General features: G+C 38.9%; 1 protein-coding gene across 1 annotated transcript; it reads right to left on the reverse strand.

The window, feature by feature from the left end:
• Positions 1 to 4,178: 4,178 nt before the first annotated feature.
• LOC147495283 (F-box/kelch-repeat protein At3g23880-like) lies at positions 4,179 to 10,736 on the reverse strand. The gene is made up of 3 exons (XM_086563901.1): positions 8,980 to 10,736; positions 8,282 to 8,333; positions 4,179 to 4,735 (listed from the first exon to the last, which is right to left on the reverse strand). Exons 1-3 carry the CDS (start codon positions 10,117 to 10,119, stop codon positions 4,731 to 4,733), a joined length of 1,197 nt encoding a protein of 398 aa, XP_086420027.1. The 5' UTR covers positions 10,120 to 10,736; the 3' UTR covers positions 4,179 to 4,730.
• Positions 10,737 to 23,555: the final 12,819 nt, after the last annotated feature.

Here is a 23,555-nt window from a genome sequence, read left to right on the forward strand (position 1 = left end):
ATGTGCCCATCTCGACATGACTTTTCCACCAATAGTGGACTTTCATTCTACAATACTTCCTCTCTATAGTCTTTTCAGAATCACCATCATGGTATAATTCCACAGGACTTTGATATGCTTTAGTGACCATGGCTAAAACATAAACACGAAACACTTCCATATTAGTTCACTTTAGAGAGCGTACTACAGTTTAAATGAACTAAACGTGATCATATTAAGACATCTTATCTCTCACCTAAAACACTATATAAGATCACTTTAGACACCGTACTACAGTTTACCTGAAATGAACAAGATCATATTACGACATCTTATCTCCCAGGTAGAACATTATATTAGTCCACTTCGGTTAGCGTACTGCTGTTTACCTAAATTGAACTTGATCTTATCAAGACATCTTATCTCCCTAGTACCACACTATATTTGTCAACTTTAGACAGCATACTACTGTTTACCTAAACTGAAGTTGATCTTATCAAGACATCTTATCTCCCTAGTACAACACTATATTAGTCCACATTAGACAGCGTACTACTATTTACCTAAACTGAACTTGATCATCATGACATCTCACCTCCCAAGTACCACACTATATTAGTCTTCTTTAGATAACATACTACTGTTTACCCGAACTGACCTTTAATCATATTATGACATCTTATATCCCAAGTACAACACTATATCAGTTCACTTTTGAGAGTTTACTACAGTTTACCTGAACTAAGCATGATCATATTAAGATATCTTATCTCTCACCTAAAACACTATATATAAGTTCACTTTAGAGAGCGTACTACAATTTAACTGAAATGAATATGATCATAGTAAGACATCTTATCTCAAATGTACAACAATATGTAGTGCTATAAAATTCATATTTGGATAAACTGAAAATACACGGTTAATACGATTTTCATCCCTATTTTGCTTTACTTTTAGAACATGTGGAAAGAATCCAATGATCAAAGTGACTTGGGACATTTAGGATGTTGCTATTAAACTGACATTTAACTCAAATGTAACAGAAACATTTATAAGCGTAATCAACTTAAATGTAAACAATTAATTTTAGCCTATTATCAAGCACACGGTTACCTATAGTGCTTCTCCAAATGATTTTCTTAGATGAAGACCTTTAGACTGAAGGATAATGTATCTTATCAGAGTAGAAATGGAGAGAAAAAAGTGGGGGGAAGGAAATTGGGCGGGAAGAAATGAAGTTTTCATTGAAGACTGTGTACTCAGGAGTGAATATTGTTGAGAAAGAAGAAGAGACGTCCAATTTGGGTAGGAATAGGAGAGAGAGAAAAAACTTCTGATGTAAGAGATGTGACTAGAGGGTGGGAGATGTTCAAGGGTTTATATGTTAATTTCATTTCTTTCTATTAAAAATAACTAATATGGGGAAGGGTATTTTGGGTACTACACACTATCTTCTAGTGGGGGCCACGTCTGACAGTGGAATAAAACTTGTCTGGCAAATTCAACGGGCTGTTATGTCCTCTTTTCTTAGTCAACGTCCGATCCAAGCATTTTCCGTAGTTTTATTGCAACTTGACTTTGAAAACACATGATGATAGCTTGACGTATGAGCTTGGTCATGAGCAACCAAGTCTATGGGTCCGCATAATGGGCCTACGTGCTCTATCCAGTGGCGGGTTCAAAAGTTAATTTCTGCAAAATCTGGCATTAGATAGAGCTTGTCGCACTGATCATTCTGATGGTTCACTTGCCTGGGTTAAAGTCCAGGTTCAGAATATATGTTTATCGGAAGTTCGATATTATTTTTGTACGTTAACCCTATTCTGACCTAGAATTGTCCTGTTTGAGTCTTGGGATTTGGTCAAGCTTCATGGAGTTTTGCATGAGCTAAATCAGAATACTTCATGTAGACACACTATTCCGTGCTTAAATACTGGCTTTATCTTCATTTTTACGTTCATCGCGAAAATTTGTAGAAACACGAAAATACAATTAATTCATGATTATTAAACACATAATTAACCAATATGTTATGTCTCTACGGGGTTTTATATTACAGTTTTGGGTGCTTATCATATACGCACCGACTCTTTTAAAACCTTGCTCAGCAATCATAACTATATATATATAAAGTTTCTAACAAATCGTGATTCCTGTTTTCATTGCTAACCTATTTTAATTTCTTAATAAATTGTTTTAATCAAGTATTAAAAACCCATTTTCATTTCTCAACAATTGTTTTAATTAAGTTTTACAACTCATAACTATACATATATAAATTTTCTAACAAATCGTGATTAATGTTTTCGTCGCTAACCCGTTTTAATTTCCTAACAAATTGGTTTAATCAAGGCTTAAAAACCCGTTTTAATTTATCAACAAATTGGTTTAATTAAGTTTTAAAAACCCGTTGTAATTCAGAAGTGTGATTTCCGTTTTTAATAAGAATTGTTTTAATCAAGTCTTAAAAACCCGTTTTAATTTCTCAACAAATTGTTTTAATTAAGTTTTAAAACCCATATTTTAATTGAGGGAGAGATCCCATTTTAATTTAGAAGTGTGATTCCCGTTTTTAATAGTTTTTAATAGGAGAAGGATTTATGCTTTAATTAGAAGTGCTAGAATATTTCTTTTCATTAAAAAAGGAATTCCCGTTTTAATAGGAGTTGATGATGTGGAATTTTAAGAAAGCTAGAAAAATACCCCTTATGGAAGCTTTAATATTAACTAGAAAGTAGACACGCACATACGCAGTGACTCTTTTAAAAACTTGCTCAACAATCATAACTATACATAAAGAAATTTTCTAACAAATCGTGATTCCTATTTTCGTCGCTAATTCGTTTTAATTTCCTTACAAATTTTTTTAATCAAGTCTTAAAAACCCGTTTTAATTTCTCAACAATTGTTTTAATTAAGTTTTAAAAACCCATTTTTTAATTGGGCAGAGATCCCATCTTAATGTAGAAGTGTGATTCTCGTTTTTAATAGGAGAAGGATTCCTGTTTTAATTACAAGTGTTAGAATTTTCTTTTCAATAGGAGATGAATTATTATTATAATATATAAGATAAGGATTTCTGATTTAATTAGAAGTGCTAGAATTTCTATTTTTAATAGGAGAGAAATTCCCGTTTTAATAGGAGTTGATGACGTGGAATTTTAAGAGAGCTAGAAAAATACCCCTTGTGGGAGCTTTAATATTAATACTAGAAAGTAAACCCGTGCATACGCACCGGCTCTTTTAAAAATTTGCTCAACAATCATAACAAATCGTAATTCCTGTTTTCGTCGCTAACCTGTTTTAATTTCCTAACAAATTATTTTAATCAAGTCTTAAAATCCCGTTTTAATTTCTTAACAAATTGTTTTAATTAAGTTTTAAAAACTTGTGTTTTTTAATTGGGGGAGGAATCCGATTTTAATTTGGAAATAAAGAGTTTTTATGCTACTATTTGAGTTTTGGTTTTAAAAAGAAAAGATATTCCCGTTTGAAGTTGGATTCTAAAAAGAAAATAGTTTCCCATTTTAAGTTAACTATTAAGTTGATGACGTGGAATTTTAATAGAGTTCGAAAAATACCCCTTGTAGAAGCTTTAATATTAAGATATAGATATAGATAGATATATATATACTTAATATATTGATTTTTTTTATTACTAATTGAAGATACTCACTGATTTTTTTATTTCATTTAAAAAAAAATTGATTGAATTATAAAATTTATCAAAATTTGGTGGAATCCCAACATGAAAACAAATAAGTCTAATAATAATTTACAAATCAAATCAGCCATAATCTTTTCTCCACATTATTACAGTTGAAATCAAAGCAAAACTTTTAATGAAATTATTCAATCGTGCATTTGAATATACCAATTCGTTCAATTTTATGAAAAATGATTAAAATTTTGAATTTGTCAACATTAAAAAAAAACATTGATTCAATGAAACGTAAGATAAAACTAAACTAATCAAAATTAAACATTTGTTTTTATAAAAACATTAAAAATCTTAAGTGGATCCTATTAAATTTTCAAGTGGTGCCCATTTGGTCTTAGGATTAGTTTGGTTTTGTTATGGTGTACCGAGTCTTTACCTCTTTAGTAAAATAAGTGGTGCTTTTATGAAAACTTTATCTCTAAATAAATAAGAATTACGTCACACGATAATGAATACCCCATAGTGGTGTACTGTGTGATCAATATTAGCAAATTAAATTAATAATTCCTGATCATCTGATAATTGAATACCTGGATATTGCAACTAACAATACAGGGCAACCCTGTACAACGTTTTAACTACAATAACCATGAACAACGTATTACTGATGTCTAAAACTAAAACCCTAAACATTCTCTACCAGAACTGAATGGCTAAAATAATTATTTCTTTCAGAATCGTCAAAAATGGAAGCAACAAATTTGGGATACAAAACCAAAACCATGCATGCCCTTTAGGCGGTTAGCGTACCTCTCCTGTGGCTAAAATAAAGTTGGCACTGTAAGCGCAGGAGGGATGCTCATCTGTTTAGCTCTCTAGTAGGTCCATTATGCATGGTTACTCTTGAAGTTTAAGGGACTGCTTCCGTGTACTTACTTATTATTAGCCACCCATGTTCAAAGGTCATTCCATCACTACAAGATTTGTATACAAGTTGATAAATACAAATAACACATGAGGAAGCACATCTCTGAGGGATTTGATCGAAGCCCAATTTTTCATAACATCGCCCATCATCATTACATCTTCAACCTGCAGAACAGGCCACAATCAGATTGAGTGAAATACTTGATAAACATATACAAATTACAGCATCTAAAATCTCAAGTAGAATAACTTTTTCATTTTGGATAACCAAGTAAAATCACTATAGCACATGCAGATGGAGGTCAAAACAAAGCAAAGTAAAATCCAGAACGGCACTGAGATGCAAACCATGGCGAGGTGCTTATGTAATTTGAGGGAGAATGTCACCGTCTTATTTGACATAACATGCCCATACATATAAGAAGGCGTTGCGCGAGGTGACTTTAAGGGACTAAAACCAGGTGTTGTTTGAGTAGCAATTCAAGGGCATGTGGTAGATGGAGCTTATCTAACTGTCAGGATCTAGGGACATAAATGTGAAATACAACCACTCGTTACATCACTTGGCACAGGGTCAAGTCGAATTTATTGAGATGACGTGGTAACTGACATTGAATTTGCTTTCAACCTGAAACCTGTTCAACTAACAAGCTCTGATCAGCTGTGATATATGTCGAATACAACGGATGTTACGTAGCTTTGGACCAGCAGCGACCCAGACAAAGCTTTTCCAAACCTGACTCAAACTTCTTCATCCTTCCAGCTTGGGAAGACCAACCATTTCATAAGATTTTGGGGAAGGAGGACCAAGAGCAGTGCTAAGAGGCACACAGGCACACCCTGTTTTATTACCAAAAACTGTGATAACTCTTGATGCTCTTGATCCACCTTCCCAAACTATACTTTTCAGCAGTCAATGACAGGTACGGCAATTCTAGGCCTAAGGTTGAGCCTAGAGCCTAGGCGGGAGTCTAGCATATTAGACTTTTGAGGCAGATTTTGGCCAACAATGTTGTGTTGTAGCTTGAGGAAGATTTTGGCTGCTGAAGAAGATGCCTGAGTATCTAAGCTTATTTTTTCGATATCTCTATATTTATGTGCACTTCATCAATTTAGTAAATAGTAAGTCATCTAGGCATATATGTCACATACTCACATACAAGGGTGGGTGCAGGTCATACTTTTTGGGTGTGCTAGCTGACTAGTCCCACATAAGCATAGGCAGTGTTGCACTGCCTAGGACATTTGACTGCTCAGCTTAAACCAAGCCAAGCGCCTCCCTCACTTGTCAACCTTCTGCTTATTCTTAACACAGTTCACAGCCAAATCAACATGTCCATAATCAGCCATTACTAAGCTACTTCTGTCATCCAGGACTGCCAACAAATAACAATGTGACTAAAACTACTTACATTTCCAGAGTTCTCAAACATCACTTGTACCGGAGAAGCAAAAAAATGATTCGCGTATGACATTGGTACATACATCCTATAAGGGGAAAGGAAAGCATTTTATGCCTGAGAACATGCTCAATGTTCATCTCATCTTAATCAGTTGCTCGCAAAGGAGACCATTGTTTACTTCTAAACCTAGTGCCAAACACTAGTCGCGGTCCGAAAGAGAGTCATGATGGGGCTTCACTTCCGGCGCTATCTTTTTGCCTTAAAACGTCTTATCCCACTCTATGCAGCTATAACTTTCTTTGCAAAGCTAAAAGGGGTGGTCTCGATCTAAACAACTCTCACAGCATAAGGCAATGACTAAAGCTGTCAAACTCTCATCACGAAAGATAGTGATCAAAACAGTGAAGTGCCCACTGTACAAATATCTCACAAAGTCTTACTCTGGTCTATTTACAGAAGCAAGGAAATGACATGTCCCTGGAGTAAGAAATGACATAAGTAGACTCTAAATGCAATGATAAAAGTCCAATCAACACCCAAACCACTATATAATATAAATATATAATATTCCATCTCTGGATTCCTAAGCTAGAATACCAATAAAAGGGAATAAGAAAAGGAAACTAAACAACAAAACCTAAAATAGACCAACTAGATAGACACAGACCAAACAACAAACTACCGAATGAGTACATCAAAACAATAACTGGCGCTAATATATCTAACCCTAAACACAGGAATTAAAATACTACTGAATATAGACCATATATGACATCATTTACACACAAAAATTAAATTATCCCACAAAGCAGATATAATGCCCAGCAGCAACACATGACTAACCCAAGGGACGAACAGAAGCCGAACAAGGAGAACTTTAAAATGCCTAACTAAACCAAGAGTACCCATTATGACCACAGTAACTGGCTCCCTCGTATATAAAAGATACAGTTCCATTCTAGCAAAGAGATTCCCCAAGACAAAATGTTTCCTAATAACTCCTTGACTATATCAGAGTGCTGACCCGATTTGGTCGTTTTGACTGCACAATATAGGTTCAAACCTGTGTTGCATGGTATGCGTATGAGTGTCCGGTTTGGACACGATGCGGCGATTTGGACACAGCGAGGTCTGAAAATCAAGACACGGGGACACGGCTAATATTTTAATTTAATATTATATTTTATTAAAAGATAAATTATTTTAAATAGAAAAAAAATATATATATATAGATTTTGATAAAGCCCATTTGCCATTTAAAACAAGTTTAGATCTTGAATATAACCATTCCAAAAAAGCCCAAGCCCACATTGCTTATTAAAAGCCCCATTTAATCCTATCTATGGAAGAAAGAAAGAAAATAGCCCAAGCCCACGTCACTTATTAAAGCCCACATCACTTATTAAAAGCCCACTTCTTCTTAATTGTGTTAAACAAACCCTAGATCTGGGTTGCAGCCGCTGCCATGGAAGAAGATGGTGCACAGCCGACAACATCAAGTCAGTCTACTCCATTTCTCGCTCTCTTTCTTCTTTCTTAATCTTCCTTCTTCCTTAATCTTTTTTATTTTTTTCTTTGAAACTGAGTATAGATTCGAATGGCGAATCTGTGTCGCGTCGGTGTCGACACGACACGGGACACGCCGGAATAATAGGCGCACCCATGCAACACAAGTTCAAACATACAAAACCTAACACACACAATTTTAGAAAAATACAACAACTTCATCAAAGTAAAACCAAGCCAAACAAGACGTTCAGCCCAAAAAAAACCTAAAGACAAATCCTATGTTTGGAACCGACATAAGTCTAAGCAAAGAAAAACAGATATATACTGATGCATGGGCATGGAATTAATAGTATTTAGTTTGGTTTAGTTAGTTTATATTTTTATTTGTTATGTTAGTAGTAGTTTCCTATTAGGACTATAATTAGAATTAGAAATAGGGTCTTATTATAAATAGGCTTGGAAGCCTCATTGGGTAAATAGACTAAACAAAATCAAACTGCCCTTCTTGAGAAGGTATTCCACCCAGCTCGGTTGTTTCTGTTTATTGATTGATTGCTTAATTGAGAGATTCAATTAAAGGAATTTCGTTTTTCCTTAAAACCCTAGTTTTTGGGTGTTTATTGATTCTTATTCATTGGTGTTATTGATTTGAAGTTGCTTCCGCCTTCGTATACATCATATACTAAGCCAAACTTGATGTTAGGAACAGAAATAAAACAAAGCAAAGAAAATGTTAATATTTTATAAACGTATGACAGACAAGTAAAATGACAAGCAGATCTAAAGGACAAACAAATACCTTGCTTGAGCAAAGTCAAATCAATAGCTGACGGTTGATTTTCCATCAAGTCCTACACAATTCCAAAATCTCAAGTAAGATATCCAGATGAGAACTCTGAAAGGATTAAACGGAAGCTATGTACACCATCAAACGCATAAGAGCATATAGTGGATTTGGGAAATTATAAGGATTTGAAAGCCAGAAAAAGTTAGATCAAAGAGAAGAAATGTCTAATAGGAAAGATACCCAAGAAGGGAGGAAACTGGAAAATCCTTGATGAGGACTCAAAAAAATTAACAACTCAAAATAGATAAAAACACAATCATTCTGGATTCTACAAATCCGCCTGAGAGTGTTTTGTTTTTTCTGTTACCAGGTATGAACTGATTTAGAATTAGTTCAAACCAATTCCCGTTTTGCACTCCAAAGAGCTTCCTTCTCCATGTACACAAAACATTTTCCACCAGCTACCTTTGTTAGCAATTAGAAGACAACTAATAAGTTATGGAATGAAAAGTAGAACGTCGTCTTATTCATCCATGTTTTTCTTCACAGACAAGACAGCATATAGTACAAGAAACTCATGATGGGATATTGGTTAATGTCTAAATAAACAGAGAATTTTATCTAGAAATCAAGCCCATTTTTTTAATTAAAAGAAAAAAAAAACAAAAAAAAAAACACAAAGAGTTTAAAGAAATGATATAGAAACTTACCACGGAACTCAAGTTATTAGCTGCACGAACTGTGCTTTTGATTGAAACTAGGGTCGCGTTGTAGACAACAACCTCGGTTACAAAACTTACCGGATCCAATGGGAAATACTTTAATTCTTGGACAACAAGATCGTAAAAGCACAAATTTCCTCCATTACTCCCATACCCAATTATCTTCCCATTCATCAAAACTGCACACGGATAAGCAAAAAGCTCTAACTCTATTGTATTTAGTTTCGTCCAAGACTCCATTACATCATATTCATTCAACACCCATATTTTACAGTGCCATATGTACGGATTATTTGAATAAAACACCCACTCAATGCAAGCAATGTTTTCTCTTAACAAGGCCAACTTCAAATAACCATGGTAACCAACACCGTAATCATCTGGCACTGTCATAGTTTTAAACACCTCAGTGGTAAAGTCGAATGAAAGAATTGCATGTCGTTCTGATTCATCTTCTCCCAACCAACAATAAATTCCATTCCGTAACGGTGCTTTAGGATCTGAGTATACATGAGGGAAAGGCACTACAGTGTCAATAGGTCTCCAAGAATCCGTGCTTAAGCTGTACAGATCAACTCGACATGTCATCAGATTCAGAAAAATAACTTTGACAACTTTGTAATCGTTGGTAATAGCATCATAACCAAAACCAAAATAGAAGTCCAGCCTGCTGTCAGGAACCAATTCTTCAGGAGGGACTGATGGCTCCGGAAGAATTCGGAATTCTTTCAAAGCAGGGTTCCACAATGAAACATTCTCGGAAAGGTCGGGTCGAAGACAAATTATGCCATTACAAGAAGCAATGATATTTGGGGACTCAAGAGCATTGTCAAAATGGTGGGGTAAATCTAAGACTTTGGGCACTTTATAGTTGGTACCAGTAGCAGAGAGTAAGGAGAATCTAAGTGAGTAACAAGGTGTGTCATGACATTGAGAAGGATCCAAAATGATAAGTTGATGGTCATCATTATTATTATTATCCTTGAGAGTGGCAAGATGCTGGGTGATAAAAGGGGAGCTTTCGATTAAAGAGCACCATGATTTGCACACAGACTTGAATCGTAAAAGAGATGCCACCGGTAGCCAAAGTAAAATCGTAAACACCAAATCTTCTGGCAGCACTTCCATAACAAACAGCTGTCCTTTCTATAATCAATTCAACACCACATAATACAAATAAATACTAGAAGAATCTGCGTTGTTGTATTTGTGTCAACCGATATTACAACACTCAATAATCTCACCAGTCGCTTTTCGTCTCTTTTCTTCTTTTTCATCTTTCTTCTCTCCCACTTCTTTTCGCCTTCCCTCGTTCGTTGATCTTGCATCCGATCCTACGGTGCCAATCTTTCCAGCTGTCTTTTAGGGTTCCGCGGCTTTTACTACAGTGCTTCCCGTCCCGACTCTCTTGTTCTGCCTCCGGCTTGGCCCAAAGGCCCGTCCATGTCCTTTATCCGTAAAGGCCCATCTCCTTTCAGGGTACCGTAGACCTGATTCTGTGCCATCCGATTTCCTTTCCTTATGTCACCCTGGGGCCGCAGACCTGCCACCTCATATGTCACGAATTAGGATGACACAGATGCCCCTCTCGGTGCCTGGGGCCGTAAGTACTGTCTGGTACCGGGGACCGAGAAGCCCTTTCACCCTATGCTCTGCGGCCTCTTTGCCTTTTCGGTTCTCGAGAGGATAACAGCTGTTCCCACTTCACAGTCACGGATCTCATCGGGTGCGGCACGCGTCCCTTTCCCATGGGCACGTGTACTGAGTGCACGCATCTCTGCCTCTTCGATTTTCGCCATCCACGTGTCGTTCATCGCTTGGTTCATTTTCCTGACTCCTCGATTTGAGCTCCTTTAAAATTACCCCCATGCCCCTGGCTCTTCATATCCCGCTCAATCACCTTCCTTTTTCTTTCACTCATACTCCATTTTTCCCATTTTCTTGCTTTCAAGACAGGCCTCCTCCAATCGCTTTTCTTCTGCATTTTCACGCCGCCCTTCCTCTTTCGGTGGTCTTTCTTCTTGCCTCCGATCACGCACGTCTCCAGATTACGCTACCCTTTGATCATCTCCGCTTTGCAACTCAGGTTCGTTATTCTCTTCCCTCTTCCTTTCCTTTTGTTTCATGCTCTTTGAATGATTCTCTACACCCTTTAGCATCATCTTGCACATCCGCTTGGATCTTTCCCTTTCTGTCGCCACTCTTTTCAACTATTTTCCACCATGTCCGAATCTAAACGATCGAGTGCGTCCGCCGCCAGATCTACTGGATCAAACGCCCCTGATGGTAGATCTAGGTCTTTTAAAACAGCCGCAGACTTTGCTGAGTCCCCTGACACAGGCTCCATTAGCCCCGTCGTGGTCTCCTCTACTTCGGGGAGGTTGCCCAACCTTCCCCCTCCTCTTTCTCACTACCGCAGACCCAACTTAGAAGGCATCAACTATTTTCCACCATGTCCGAATCTAAACGATCGAGTGCGTCCGCCGCTAGATCGATCTGCTGGATCAAACGCCCCTAATGGTAGATCTAGGTCTTTTAAAACAGCTGCAGACTCTCCCCGAGTCCCCCGGGATCAGCTCCATTAGCCCCGTCGTGGTCCCCTCTACTTCGGGGAGGTTGCCCAACCTTCCCCCTCCTCTTTCTCACTACCGCAGACCCAACTTAGAAGGCATCAAGGCCGGCTATGGCATTCCTGAGGACGTGATTCTGGAGAATGTGTCGGGGCATCACTCACTTCCCCCATCTCGTAGAACCGCGACTAGGATATCTAGTTGCTACAGTAGGCCAAATAGTGGCCGGCTTGCGTTTTCCTTTATCTCGGTTGGACGTGGAGGTATGTAACCATTTCAACAAACCGCTGTGTCAAGGCATTGGCAACTTCTGGCGAGTCATGTATGCCGCAAAACTACTATAACAAATTCCATTCCCCTCAAATCCAACTCTGCGATACAATCTCTCATTATTATATAAAGAAAAGCACCAAGTTCGAGAGTGTGGGTTATCAGTCTTTTTGTGTTCGTCCACGGAAGAAGTCCTTTGTCCTACGCCTCACTTCCTTTGACAAAATGTGGCATCACTATCCTCTCTATGTTTCTGGCAGTTTCCTTTCAGCGGATCTGGCTTCCGAAGTCACATTGAGGCATTATCATTTCCTTTCGAGTGGTACGTGCACATGGTCTGCTATTGCAACTTCCTTTCAATCCTATTTCTGATGTGCTCAGTTTTCTTGTTGCAGGTTGGAACCCCGACTGTCGGTCTCAGATATACACCGGTGTTACCTCTGAGATATTCCAAAGACTTTGCGAACTAGGAAGTGCTCAGTGCTCCATTTTAGGCATCGATCCTGACCCCTCCTTCTGGACCCTTCCCTGAAGGATTTTGGAAAATATCAGGGGCCCTTTTATTGCTTTCCGCCGCCCAAGGAACGGTTACCCAAGCCATCATCGCCCAAGGCAAGGAAAAGGGGTTACACAATAGTACTTATCGATCCCAGGCTGCTGTCAAGTGTGCGGCAGCCTCAAATTCTTCACTCCCCGACTGGGAAGATGAATTTGAAGGCATCACCAGCGACCCCACACCCCTCTCTCCCTCCATGGATGTCATTAAGCTGAAGCTCTGGGACAGCGACTCTAATGGCGAGGACTCTGCCGTGAAAGGCCCTCCTGCCAAGGAATGCAAAACAGCCGCCCGCGAGCCCTTCCCGCTCCCCAACCACGCCTCGGGCCAATGACACCGCACTAAGATGTTTTGGCGAGTTTGAATCAACCCTAACTATGTGAAAACTCTATTCCAAACCGCATTACGGCATCGATTTCTCGCGGTCGAAAAATTCGACGTACCAACTTTCGAAGGGTGTAACTCCTTCTACATAAATCGAAATGTTATGGGGCTTTTGCATTTGAAATAGGACATACAAAACTCACTTAACATGTTTTAATGAAAACCTATATCAATCTCTAAATATGTTGTAATTCATCTCCAAATAAGACAAAATTCAGAACATGAACATGAGCAAAACACCCGCTTTAACAACAAAGTGTGCTTCATGGATATGAGTACTTACATAATCAATAGAAGGGCCATGCTCAGTAGGATCATTATACAAAAGAGAACTAACACTTAAAGAGATTCAACAGGACAATGTAAACATAGTACCGTCAAATAATTATAAATAGTGATCAAATATTAATCAGCAACAAAAGGGAAACTGATTTAGACTTTACTTGACGACTTACATTTTAAAAGATAAGAAGTTCCACATTAGGCAAGTGACATAGTAATAAGTATATGAATTGTCCAACATAACAATCAAATTGCAGCAAAGACAAAACACATAAACCAAGGTGTTACAAGGATTGCAACTACCACAGTACCTATATTTCAAGTATCTAATGTGACACTTTATAACAAAGTTAGTCATTTGAAACGTGCCTCGAGAGAATCAGCCTTTAAGTTTTAAGAAGGGGCTAGCTCCCATATTCATATATAGATCACAAAAAAAAAAACGCTCCTACAACTTTACACTACAAAAGCCTTATGTAGTATCATGCACATCGATTCATAAAAAAACCATGAGAAAGATCGATCATATATTTTGAAATCCCAACGAGTTCATTTTATTCCATAGATGCGAAACAAACTGTTCTTCGTATATATGATAATTTTTTTCTTTATTTTCACAGTAAAAATTTAAGATAAATTAATTACCGACAATACATATATTAATAACCAAAAATCTCAAAGGTCCCACCGATATCACAAAACTTGAGATTGTATCTACTAGAGAAAACTGGAAAAACCATCGCGCCAATACTCCTTAGCTTATTCATTCTTCCTCCAACTTTTATCTCTGTCTCTCTCACTCAAGCACTCTCCCGCAGTAAACACTCCTCTTTTTTTTTTCTTGTACGTCTCTCTCTGTTTTTCTCTTGTATTTCAAAAACCAGAAAAACCAACAAAAAGGGAGAGTTCGGTTGTAACCAAACCCCTCTAACTCTCCCACGTTTTTATCTTATCTTATTTTATCTTTATCCCTTTCTTTTCTTTTTAATATTATTATTAATTTTTAAATCCTAATAAATAGGGAAAAAATAAAGAAAATAAATGGGGTGTTATAGAGGCTCTATCTGGCTTTAGGGTAAATAGAAAGTCCCCACCTATTTCCCACCTTCTTTACGCGGATGATCTCATTATGTATAGTAAAGCTACCTTGGGGGAAACTGCTTGTTTAAAGAATATTTTAGAGATGTAATGTGTTGCCTTTGGGCAGAAAGTTAGCTTAGACAAATCAAGTGCTTTTTTCAGCAATAATGTTCATGCAAGACATCAACGCATGCTGATGAGATTCTGGAAAGTAAAAAGGCTAAATGAAAAGGACAAATATCTGGGGGTCCCTATGATTATAGGGAGAAAGAAGACTGAGACATTTTCATACTTGGTGGATTCACTACAAAGGAAAGTCTCAGGATGGAAGGCCAAAGTTCTGTCTCAAGCAGCAAGAACCACCCTGGTCAAGAGTGTAGGACAAGCTGTACGTACCCATTTATGTCATGGGGAGTTTTAAGTTACCAGTGAAAATTACTGATAGTTTGGATAAGATTAACAGGGATTTTTGGTGGAATGGGTCAAATGAATCAAATGTTTTGCACATGCTGAGTTGGGATAAGTTGTGTAGATCTAAATGCCAAGGAGGGTTGGGTTTTAGAAAGGCTAGGGAGATGAATATAGCCATGCTAGGAAAACACTTTTGGAGATTACTGACAGAGTCTGAGTCCCTTTGGGCCATGTATTACAACAAATATACTTGGCATTGGGGAAGGGCAAAAACAGGGACTACAATGGGTAAGATTTCTTATTTCTGGAGGGGAGTTACCAAAGCCATGAAGGAGATAAATGGGGTTTGGTTTGGAAGGTAGGGGATGGAACTGCGATACCTATCCTCTCTGAACCTTGGATACTAAATAATAACTTACCTATATACTTGGGAGATCAGGTGTTCCTAGGTGTTCTGAGGGTCGATCAAGTTATTGATACCTATAACTTAGAATGGAATCATGACAGGCTAGGAGAATTGTTTCCTAAGTCTATTTGTCAGAGAATTGCTTCAGAAAAGTTTAATCGATCTAGAGAATAAGGATAAGGTCATTTGGTTTAGAGACCCTAAAGGGAGATATTCTATCAAATCAGCTTACAAACATTTGACGAAGGAGTATGAGTTGGGTGAATGCTCTAATATAAATGTCAAGACTATCAAGAAGATTTGGAAGTTGGGACTAGATGTAGGGGCCCAACAATTTCTATGGAAAGCCTATGTGGGAGGACTACCTACTGAGGAAATTGCTTGGAAACACAAGTTTAAGGGAGATCATTCTTGTATGATGTGTTGGAAGGCTATAGAATCTTATGATCATTTTTTGATCCAGTGTGAATGGACTAGACAAATGTGGTTTGGATCCCAGATAAGGCTGAGAATAAATGTGTAGAAAGATAGAACGCTGAAGGAGTGGATTGATAAGTTGATGGTCATCATTATTATTATTATTATCCTGATGCTGGGTGATAAAAGGGGAGCTTTCGATTAAAGAGCACCATGATTTGCACCTGAGACTTGAAATCGTAAAAGAGATGCCACCCGTAGCCAAAGTAAAATCGTAAACACCACATCTTCTCGCAAAGACTTCCATAACAAATGGTGCCCTTTCTAAAATCAATTCAACACCACATAATACAACTAAATACTAGAAGAATCTGCGTTGTTGTATTTGTGTCAACCGATATTACAACACTCAATAATCTCACTAGTCGTTCTTCGTCTCTTTTCTTCTTTTTCATCTTTCTTCTCTCCCACTTCTTTTCGCCTTCCCTCGTTCGTTGATCTTGCATCCAATCCTACGGTCCCAATCTTTCTAGCTATCTTTTAGGGTTCCGCGGCTTTTGCTCCCGACTCCCTTGTTTTGCATCCGGCTTGGCCCAAAGGCCCGTCCATGTCCTTTATCCCTAAAGGCCCATCTCCTTTCAGGGTACCGCAGACTTGATTCTGTGCCATCCGATTTCCTTTCCTTATGTCACCCTGGGGCCGCAGACCTGCCACCTCATATGTCACGAATTAGGATGACACAGATGCCCCTCTCGGTGCCTGGGGCCGTAAGTACTGTCTGGTACCGGGGACCGAGAAGCCCTTTCACCCTATGCTCTGCGGCCTCTTTGCCTTTTCGGTTCTCGAGAGGATAACAGCTGTTCCCACTTCACTTCGATCCACGGATCTCATATTGCTGCATCGCCGTCCCTTTCCCATGGGCACGCGTGTAAAAGTGCACGATCTCTCGCCTCTTCTTCGATTTTCGCTATCCACGTGTCGTTCATCCCTTGGTTCCTTTTCCCGACTCCTCGATTTCAGCTCCTTTAAAATTACCCCCATGCCCCTAGATTTTCATATCCCGCTCAATCACCTTCCTTTTTCTTTCACTCATACTCCATTCTTCCCATTTTCTCACTCAAGACAGACACCTCCTCCACTGTTTCTTCCCGCATTTTCACTGCCTCCTCCCTCTTTCGGTGGTCTTTCTTCTTGCCTCCGATCACGCACGTCTCCAGATTATGCTACCCTTTGATCGTCTCCGCTTCGCAACTTAGGTTCGTTGTTCTCTTCCCTCTTCCTTTCCTTTCGTTTCATGCTCTTTGAATGATTCTCTGCACCCTTTAGCATCGTCTTGCACATCCGCTTGGATCTTTCCCCTTCTGTCGCCACTCTTTTAAACTATTTTCCACCATGTCCGAATCTAAAAGATCGAGTGCGTCCGCTGCCAGATCTGCTGGATCAAACGCCCCTGATGGTAGATCTAGGTCTTTTAAAACAGCCGCAGACTCTCCTGAGTCCCCTGACACAGGCTCCATTAGCCCCGTCGTGGTCCCCTCTACTTCGGGGAGGTTGCCCAACCTTCCCCCTCCTCCTTCTCACTACCGCAGACCCAACTTAGAAGGCATCAAGGCCGGCTATGGCATTCGAGGATGTGATTCTGGAGCACGTGTCGGGCGTCACTCACTTCCCCCATCTCGTAGAACCGTGACTAGGATATCTAGTTGCTACAGTAGGCCAAATAGTGGTCGGCTTGCCTTTTCCTGAGGATGGAAACAAAGTGTAGAAGCAACAGTAAGAACAAGGTTTTCTTTAGTCACATAATATGGAGACCCTATTTTCTCAGATTTGTCTTTTTGAATATCCATTTTCTTCCTTCTTAAACCACCACTTAATCCCTGTAACACCTAATAAAGACCTCTAGCTTAATTAGGAATAGGTTGGTGTGATAGTAAATGGCAAATGTATTTGATGAACCTCGGCACCCTTGTACGTCATTGAGATTGTGAGAAAAAGTGTGCGCACTACACACTGGAGTGAGCAAAACTTGAGCTGAAAAATCAGAGTATTTTTGTCTTGACATATTTGTGAGGACCTACTTAAGGACGCTATTCCAAAGTTTCAGAAACGTATCTGTTATTGCATTTCATAGCATAGTTCATTATATATATGTTTATCCGTAGATGATTGATTATTATGCATTTATTAGCTTACGTTTTGAATTGATTAATTTTTATTCATTGCTAGTGAGATGTATAGATATCTGAGAATGAATAAGGAAACATGCATTTTATTTCTGAGTCATTGTAGTATAAATGAAGTTTGCGAGTATCTTTTCTAGAAAACTCTTCTCTAGAAAACTCCAACGAGGCTATAACTCGTCCACTAGGGAATTCCTAGTGGTTTAAGGCCTTATTGCATATGGTCAATGCAATCACACTCGGCGAAATGAGATTAGTTAGAACTCCATTTTTGGTTGCTTATTTTAATTTCTCATCTTTGCCTGAGGACAAGCAAAATGCTGTTTGGGGGTGGTTTTATAAGAACCCAAAACTGTAGTTTTAACCCTTTAAGAATATTATATTTAGACCAATTATGTTTATAATAAATAAGAGTTAGTATTGTTTACATGCTTTTGTGTATTTCAGGTCTTGTAATCAAATATGTGAAGAATTTTGTCACTTTTACAAGAGAAATGAGCAAAGGCTGGTTGCTAAGAAGTTCTATGGTTAAAGCCCAAGTTTCAAGGACAAAAAGCCTTTTTAAAGCCCGATCAAAGCTGAAAAGTCAAAGTCAACGTAGGCAGAAATAGAGTATAGAAGTTAGTAGAACTTCCACAGGTCGTACCTTTGGACTAAAACCTCGGAATTGGGCCTATTATACGTTAAAACAACCGTCTCGGAAATATCTTTCTAATGGTCAAGGCCTTGACCCAATTAGAGGAGTATAACTAGACGAAAATGTTGATGCAGTAATTTCCAACAGAGGTTGGACTTATGTAATTAGGTTTTGGGCTTGATTTAGTGGCCCAAAACATGGCTCCAAAACCCATGCATGAAAATTGTAAGCCTAACCTCTCCTATATAAAAAAGTCTAGGGGAAACTCTTAAAACCTCTCCCTCCCCCATTAACTAGAATAACTTAGTATCTCTCTCCCACTTAGCTTAATACTCTTCTCTCTCTTTAGTTAAAACATAATTTATGTTTTCTTAGCCTAGCCTCCATTAATAAATCCAAGTTCTTTATATTAATTCATTATGTCTTCTTATTCTTACTCTTCTATTAATGATAGTCATATGATTCATAGTTAAACATCTATTAGAGGGGTTTGATTGAAACTTTGATGAAGACTTGATGTGTTAGTTAGATTTATTGCTTTTAAGAGTTTCAATCTAGAGGGTAGTTTATTCACCATGAGAATGGGTTAAACTTCCTCTCATGCAAATTATTAGTTGTTTAGAGATGCCATGAATAGTTAGGGATCAAAAGACCTAATCTTTATTAGTTAGGATTGCAATAATCTACACTAGCATATTAGGAATTTACTAGGCGAATATCAAATCCCCCCAATCCCTTCTTCCCATTCAAATCTTTATATTAAATTGTTATAGTAGAAACCTAGAATATCTTAATTAGTTATTTTCACCATATTAGTATAATTTAAACCATTGCCCTCATTGTTATTGTTAGAATTGTTAAGTTAGTGAAATTGTTACGTCTAAGCAACTAGGAGTGGAACGAAATCTTTACTTACATTATTGCATGATAATTGAGAGTAGAAACTTTGATTCTAAGTAAAAATAATATAGTTTTCTTATTCCTGGCATAAATAATATTATATATGGTAGAAATATCTTATTTTACAATTATCAGTGATCGCAAGGTAAAGCCCCAGTGTTTCTCCTTCATTTGGTTTGGACAGGATAGGCGGAGTTGATAGGTAAGCCTTCAGGTCGTTGAAAGCTTTATGGCATTCGTCTGTCCATGTGAATGCTGCGCCCTTCTTTAGTATTTGCAGAAAAGGTCTGCATTTGTCAGATGCACGTGAGATGAATCTATTGAGGGCTGAAACCATGCGAGATAACTTATGAATTTGTTGCTTGAAAGTTGATTCTAGCATTTTAAGGAGAGCTCGTATTGGTTATGGGTTTTCTTCAATGCGTCTTTGTGAAACAAGGTATCCCAAGAATTTTTCTGAGGCTACCCCAAATACACATTTTGCTGGGTTGAGCTTTATCTTGTTTTGGCACAATTGTTCGAAGGCTTCTTGCAGGTGAGAAATATGATTTCTAGGCTTTGCGCTTTTGACTACCATGTCGTCTATGTAGACTTCCATGGTGTCGCCCAGCAAATCTTTGAACATTTTGGTGACAAGTCTCTGGTAGGTCGCACCAGCGTTCTTTAAGCCAAATGGTAGGACGTTGTAGCAAAACGTTCCTTATTCGGTTATGAATGATGTTTTTTCCTAGTCTTCTTCTGCAAGTGGTATCTGATTGTATCCGCTATACGCGTCCATAAATGATAGAAGTTCATGTCCGCAAATTTGATCAACCAGTATGTTAATCCTGGGTAGGGAGAAGCTGTCCTTTGGGCAATGCTTGTTGACGTTGGTGAAGTCTATGCAGAGCCGTACTTGGCCGTTTTTCTTAATTAGGAATGGTGACAATGTTGGCTAACCAGGTCGGGTATTCGACCTCTCTGATGAATCCCACATTTTTTAGCTTTTCTATCTCTTCATTGATGGCTTTTTAAAATTTGAGTGCTAGTTTCCTGGGTCGTTGTTTGACAGGCTTTATAGTTGGATCTACATTTAATTTGTGGCAAGCAACCTGAGGATCGATTCCTGGTATATCAATATACGACCAAGCAAAAACATCTTTATTGAGAGATAGAAAATTGACAAGTTGCTCCTTGAGCTTGGGGTCTAAATCAGCCCTTACATAAACATATTTTGGGTCATCACTTGTGCCCAAATTGACTTTTTCTCCTGGTTCGATTTGTGCTTGTTTTCCCTTGAGCTTGTCTATTGCTGATGTTGGGGGGCTGGAAGATTGAGGATCTTACAGCTTTGGGATGTCTTTGGTTTGGATGACCTGAATTTTGGTTGTGGTTGTTGTGCTGACATGATTGCACCGATAACCTTCTAGTTGGTTGCTTCTAAGCTCCATGATGCCTCGGGGTCCGGGGAATCGCAACACTTAGTATAAGGTTGATGAAAATGCTTGGATCTTGTGAATCCACTTGCATCCTAAGATGGCAGTGTAGGACGACTTGATATCAATCTCACTAAAGCGTGTTGAGGTCTTGACTATGTCCTCCTTTTCTCCAATAGCGACTGGTAGGATGACGTCTCTAATGCTATCTGTGCGGTCTCCATTAAACCCATAGAGTGGTGTATTTGACTCTACCATCACCGAGTCTGGCAGGTGCATATCCTTGTATATTTGGTAAAAAAGGATGTCATAGGAGCTGCCTGGATCGATTAGGACCCGTTTGATTGTCCATCCATTGATCTTGACGTGCACTACCAGGGCATCATTGTGGGGTAGGCACACCTTGTCAAGATCTTCCTCTGTAAATGATATGGAGGTCGTAGATTGAGAGCGGGTAGGAGTGATTACTTCAGCTTTGTGGGAGAGGTGGTAGATTTCTTGTAGTGCTCCTACACGCCTACACTTTTCACAAACTGAGGTTTCGTTGTTGGAGGTGTCTGTAATCATGTGGATTACCTTATCCTCATTGTGATCGGAGGAGTGCTGTCTCCTGTTGTGCCTCGACTGACCTGGAGATTTAGATCGTCGGGTTGTTCTCGCCGTCATACGTGGCGCAGTCGTTCATGGCTCGGATCCCCGCTTCACACATTGCGGTTGGCATTCACTTTATGCACGAGGTCGCTACGGCGGGAACTCTTTTTAGCTTTCCCTCTTCGACTAAGTCATGGAGGTAGTGTTTGAGACTCCAACATTCGTCGGTGTCATAGTGGTAGAGTTTGTGGAAGTGGCAGTATGGACGTCCTGGTATTGCTATCACCTTCTTGATGTTTGGCTTAAAGTAAGGTATTATATATATCTTCTTCAGGATATGGCTTGTCATCTTGGAGAAGTTGGAGAATTCTCTTTTGGTGTATGAGGGCTTGTGGGAGTTGTTGCCCTTGTTGTTGTTACTTGAGTACTGATTGCTTTCTTTGGGTTCTCGCTTGTTGCTTATTGCGAGGACTTCTTTGCCTTTGCGCTGGGTCATCCATTCTTCATAATTTATGTATTTGTCAACTCTGTGGTACAGGTCGTCTAGGTGTTCTGGCTTGTTGAGCATGAGAGACACTGCTAGGTCGGAGTCGTCTAGTAGGGCGTTGGTGAATGTGGAAGTTGCAAAGCTGTCCTTGAGGCCTGGCTCCATTGATAGGAGTTCCTTCTTGAAACGTCCTAGGAAAGCGCAGATAGTTTTGCCGTGTGCTTGCTTCAACTGGAACAGCGAGTTTAAGTCAACTTCTTTCTTCCTGTTGTGGACGAACTCTGCTGCGAATGTTTCGGCCAGCTTGTCGAAGTTGTTGATTAAATTAGGAATGAGCTTATAAAACCATTCTAAAGCTCCGTCCTTCAAGCTGGCTGGAAAGAGTTTGCACTTTAGGTAGTCATAGTCTAGAGTGGTGTAAAGCGCAAGGATCTAGCTAAAGCGAGCTATGTGCTGGCCTGGACATGAGTTACCATCGTACAATAGGAACTTTAGTTGGATAAACTCTGTGGGAAGTTGCTTGTCCCTGACTTCGGTGGTGAATGGTGACGCCTTGTACGACTGTAACATCTTTTGGACGATCTAGGCTGCGTTAGCCTTTTCGCTTGACTTCTCCAACCTCTGGGCGAAGTCTTCTAGTCGTTGATTGGTGGTCGTAGTGAGGGATGTGACTGCATTGTTGTCGATGGCATCTGGAGTCACGTTGTTGGTGTTGGAAGTGGTTTGCTCGCGCAAGGCTTGGTTTTCTTGTTGGAGCATGGTGAATGACTAGTTGAGGAACTTGACTTGATCTACGAGAGCTTGTCTTTGTGCTTCCATGGTGGTTTTTTTTTAACCAGCTTCATGGGTTTGAGAAAATAGTGTGGGTGTTTTCTCAAGGAAACGAATCGGCAGACGACGCCAATGTAGATGTTTTGTTTTCCAACTACGACCTGACATTGAGGTTGAAAGGGAATGGTTGCACTCTTGCTTGGGATAAGAGTTTCTTACGTATCAAGTTTCTTAGGTAAACTTGAATCAAGCCTTACATAGTTCATCTCTCTCTACTTATAGATGTTTGAGTTGACTTTCCTTATTTGCTCCAGGCCGTTGTCAGGTGTAGATCCATATTTTGTGCTATCTTGATGATTGGTCATAACTTCTGATGTTACAAAGTAAATGTTCCCTTGATTGGTGTGTTGACTGAGCTCCAAGATCGCGGTAGATCATTTGCTTCCATATATGGATGTATCTGATGTTTGGGACGACTGAAGTCCGGGTCGCTGGGTGCGCCTTGGTGACGTGGGTACGAGATGTCTTGTTTGTCTGTCACGAATCGACACTGGAGGGTGGACACACGTCTTTGTAGTGATATGCTTGAGAATGGAGGGTACTTACAACATCTAAAAGGAGTAAATTAATAGCAATAAAAGAAAACAGCGGTTAGCCTTCTCTGTTGTAACAGTGAATTGCAAAGAATGGATGTACTCAGTTGAAGTTCAAAGATACATGGTTTGAACGTCTAATAATTACATTGGAAAGGTACACACCTATGCAATTTTCTTTCTTTTTTTGGGAGGATCGATCTCATATTGTATTTTTCTACTATGGTACAATGAAAAGTAATACTAATTGAACTGATTAATGGTAAAATGATTGAATTGAAACTAAATGAAGACCTAAGACAAAAACATAGAGAATTGATTCAAAAATCAAGAAAAATCGATCGATCGATAAATATGAAAGGAGTACCTTTTCTTTGATCATGATGATGATGATGAACTGAGATAGAGAATCAATCCACTTACGTTTTTAAATTTTTGATAGTTACAGAACAAAAATTAGCTTTCAAGAGATTTTTGATAGACAGAAAAAGAATAGAAGAATATGTATCATTTGGCTGAAGTTTAAAGTTTGAAAGATTGGATGTTGAGAACCAAATCCTTGGTGCGATAGTCAAAAGAAGGTTTCCATATATTTGTGCATATTTTGTTTCCAA

Source organism: Coptis chinensis, chromosome 6 (assembly GCF_015680905.1).
Source record: "Coptis chinensis isolate HL-2020 chromosome 6, ASM1568090v1, whole genome shotgun sequence".
In the NCBI taxonomy this organism is placed as follows: Eukaryota; Viridiplantae; Streptophyta; class Magnoliopsida; order Ranunculales; family Ranunculaceae; genus Coptis; species Coptis chinensis.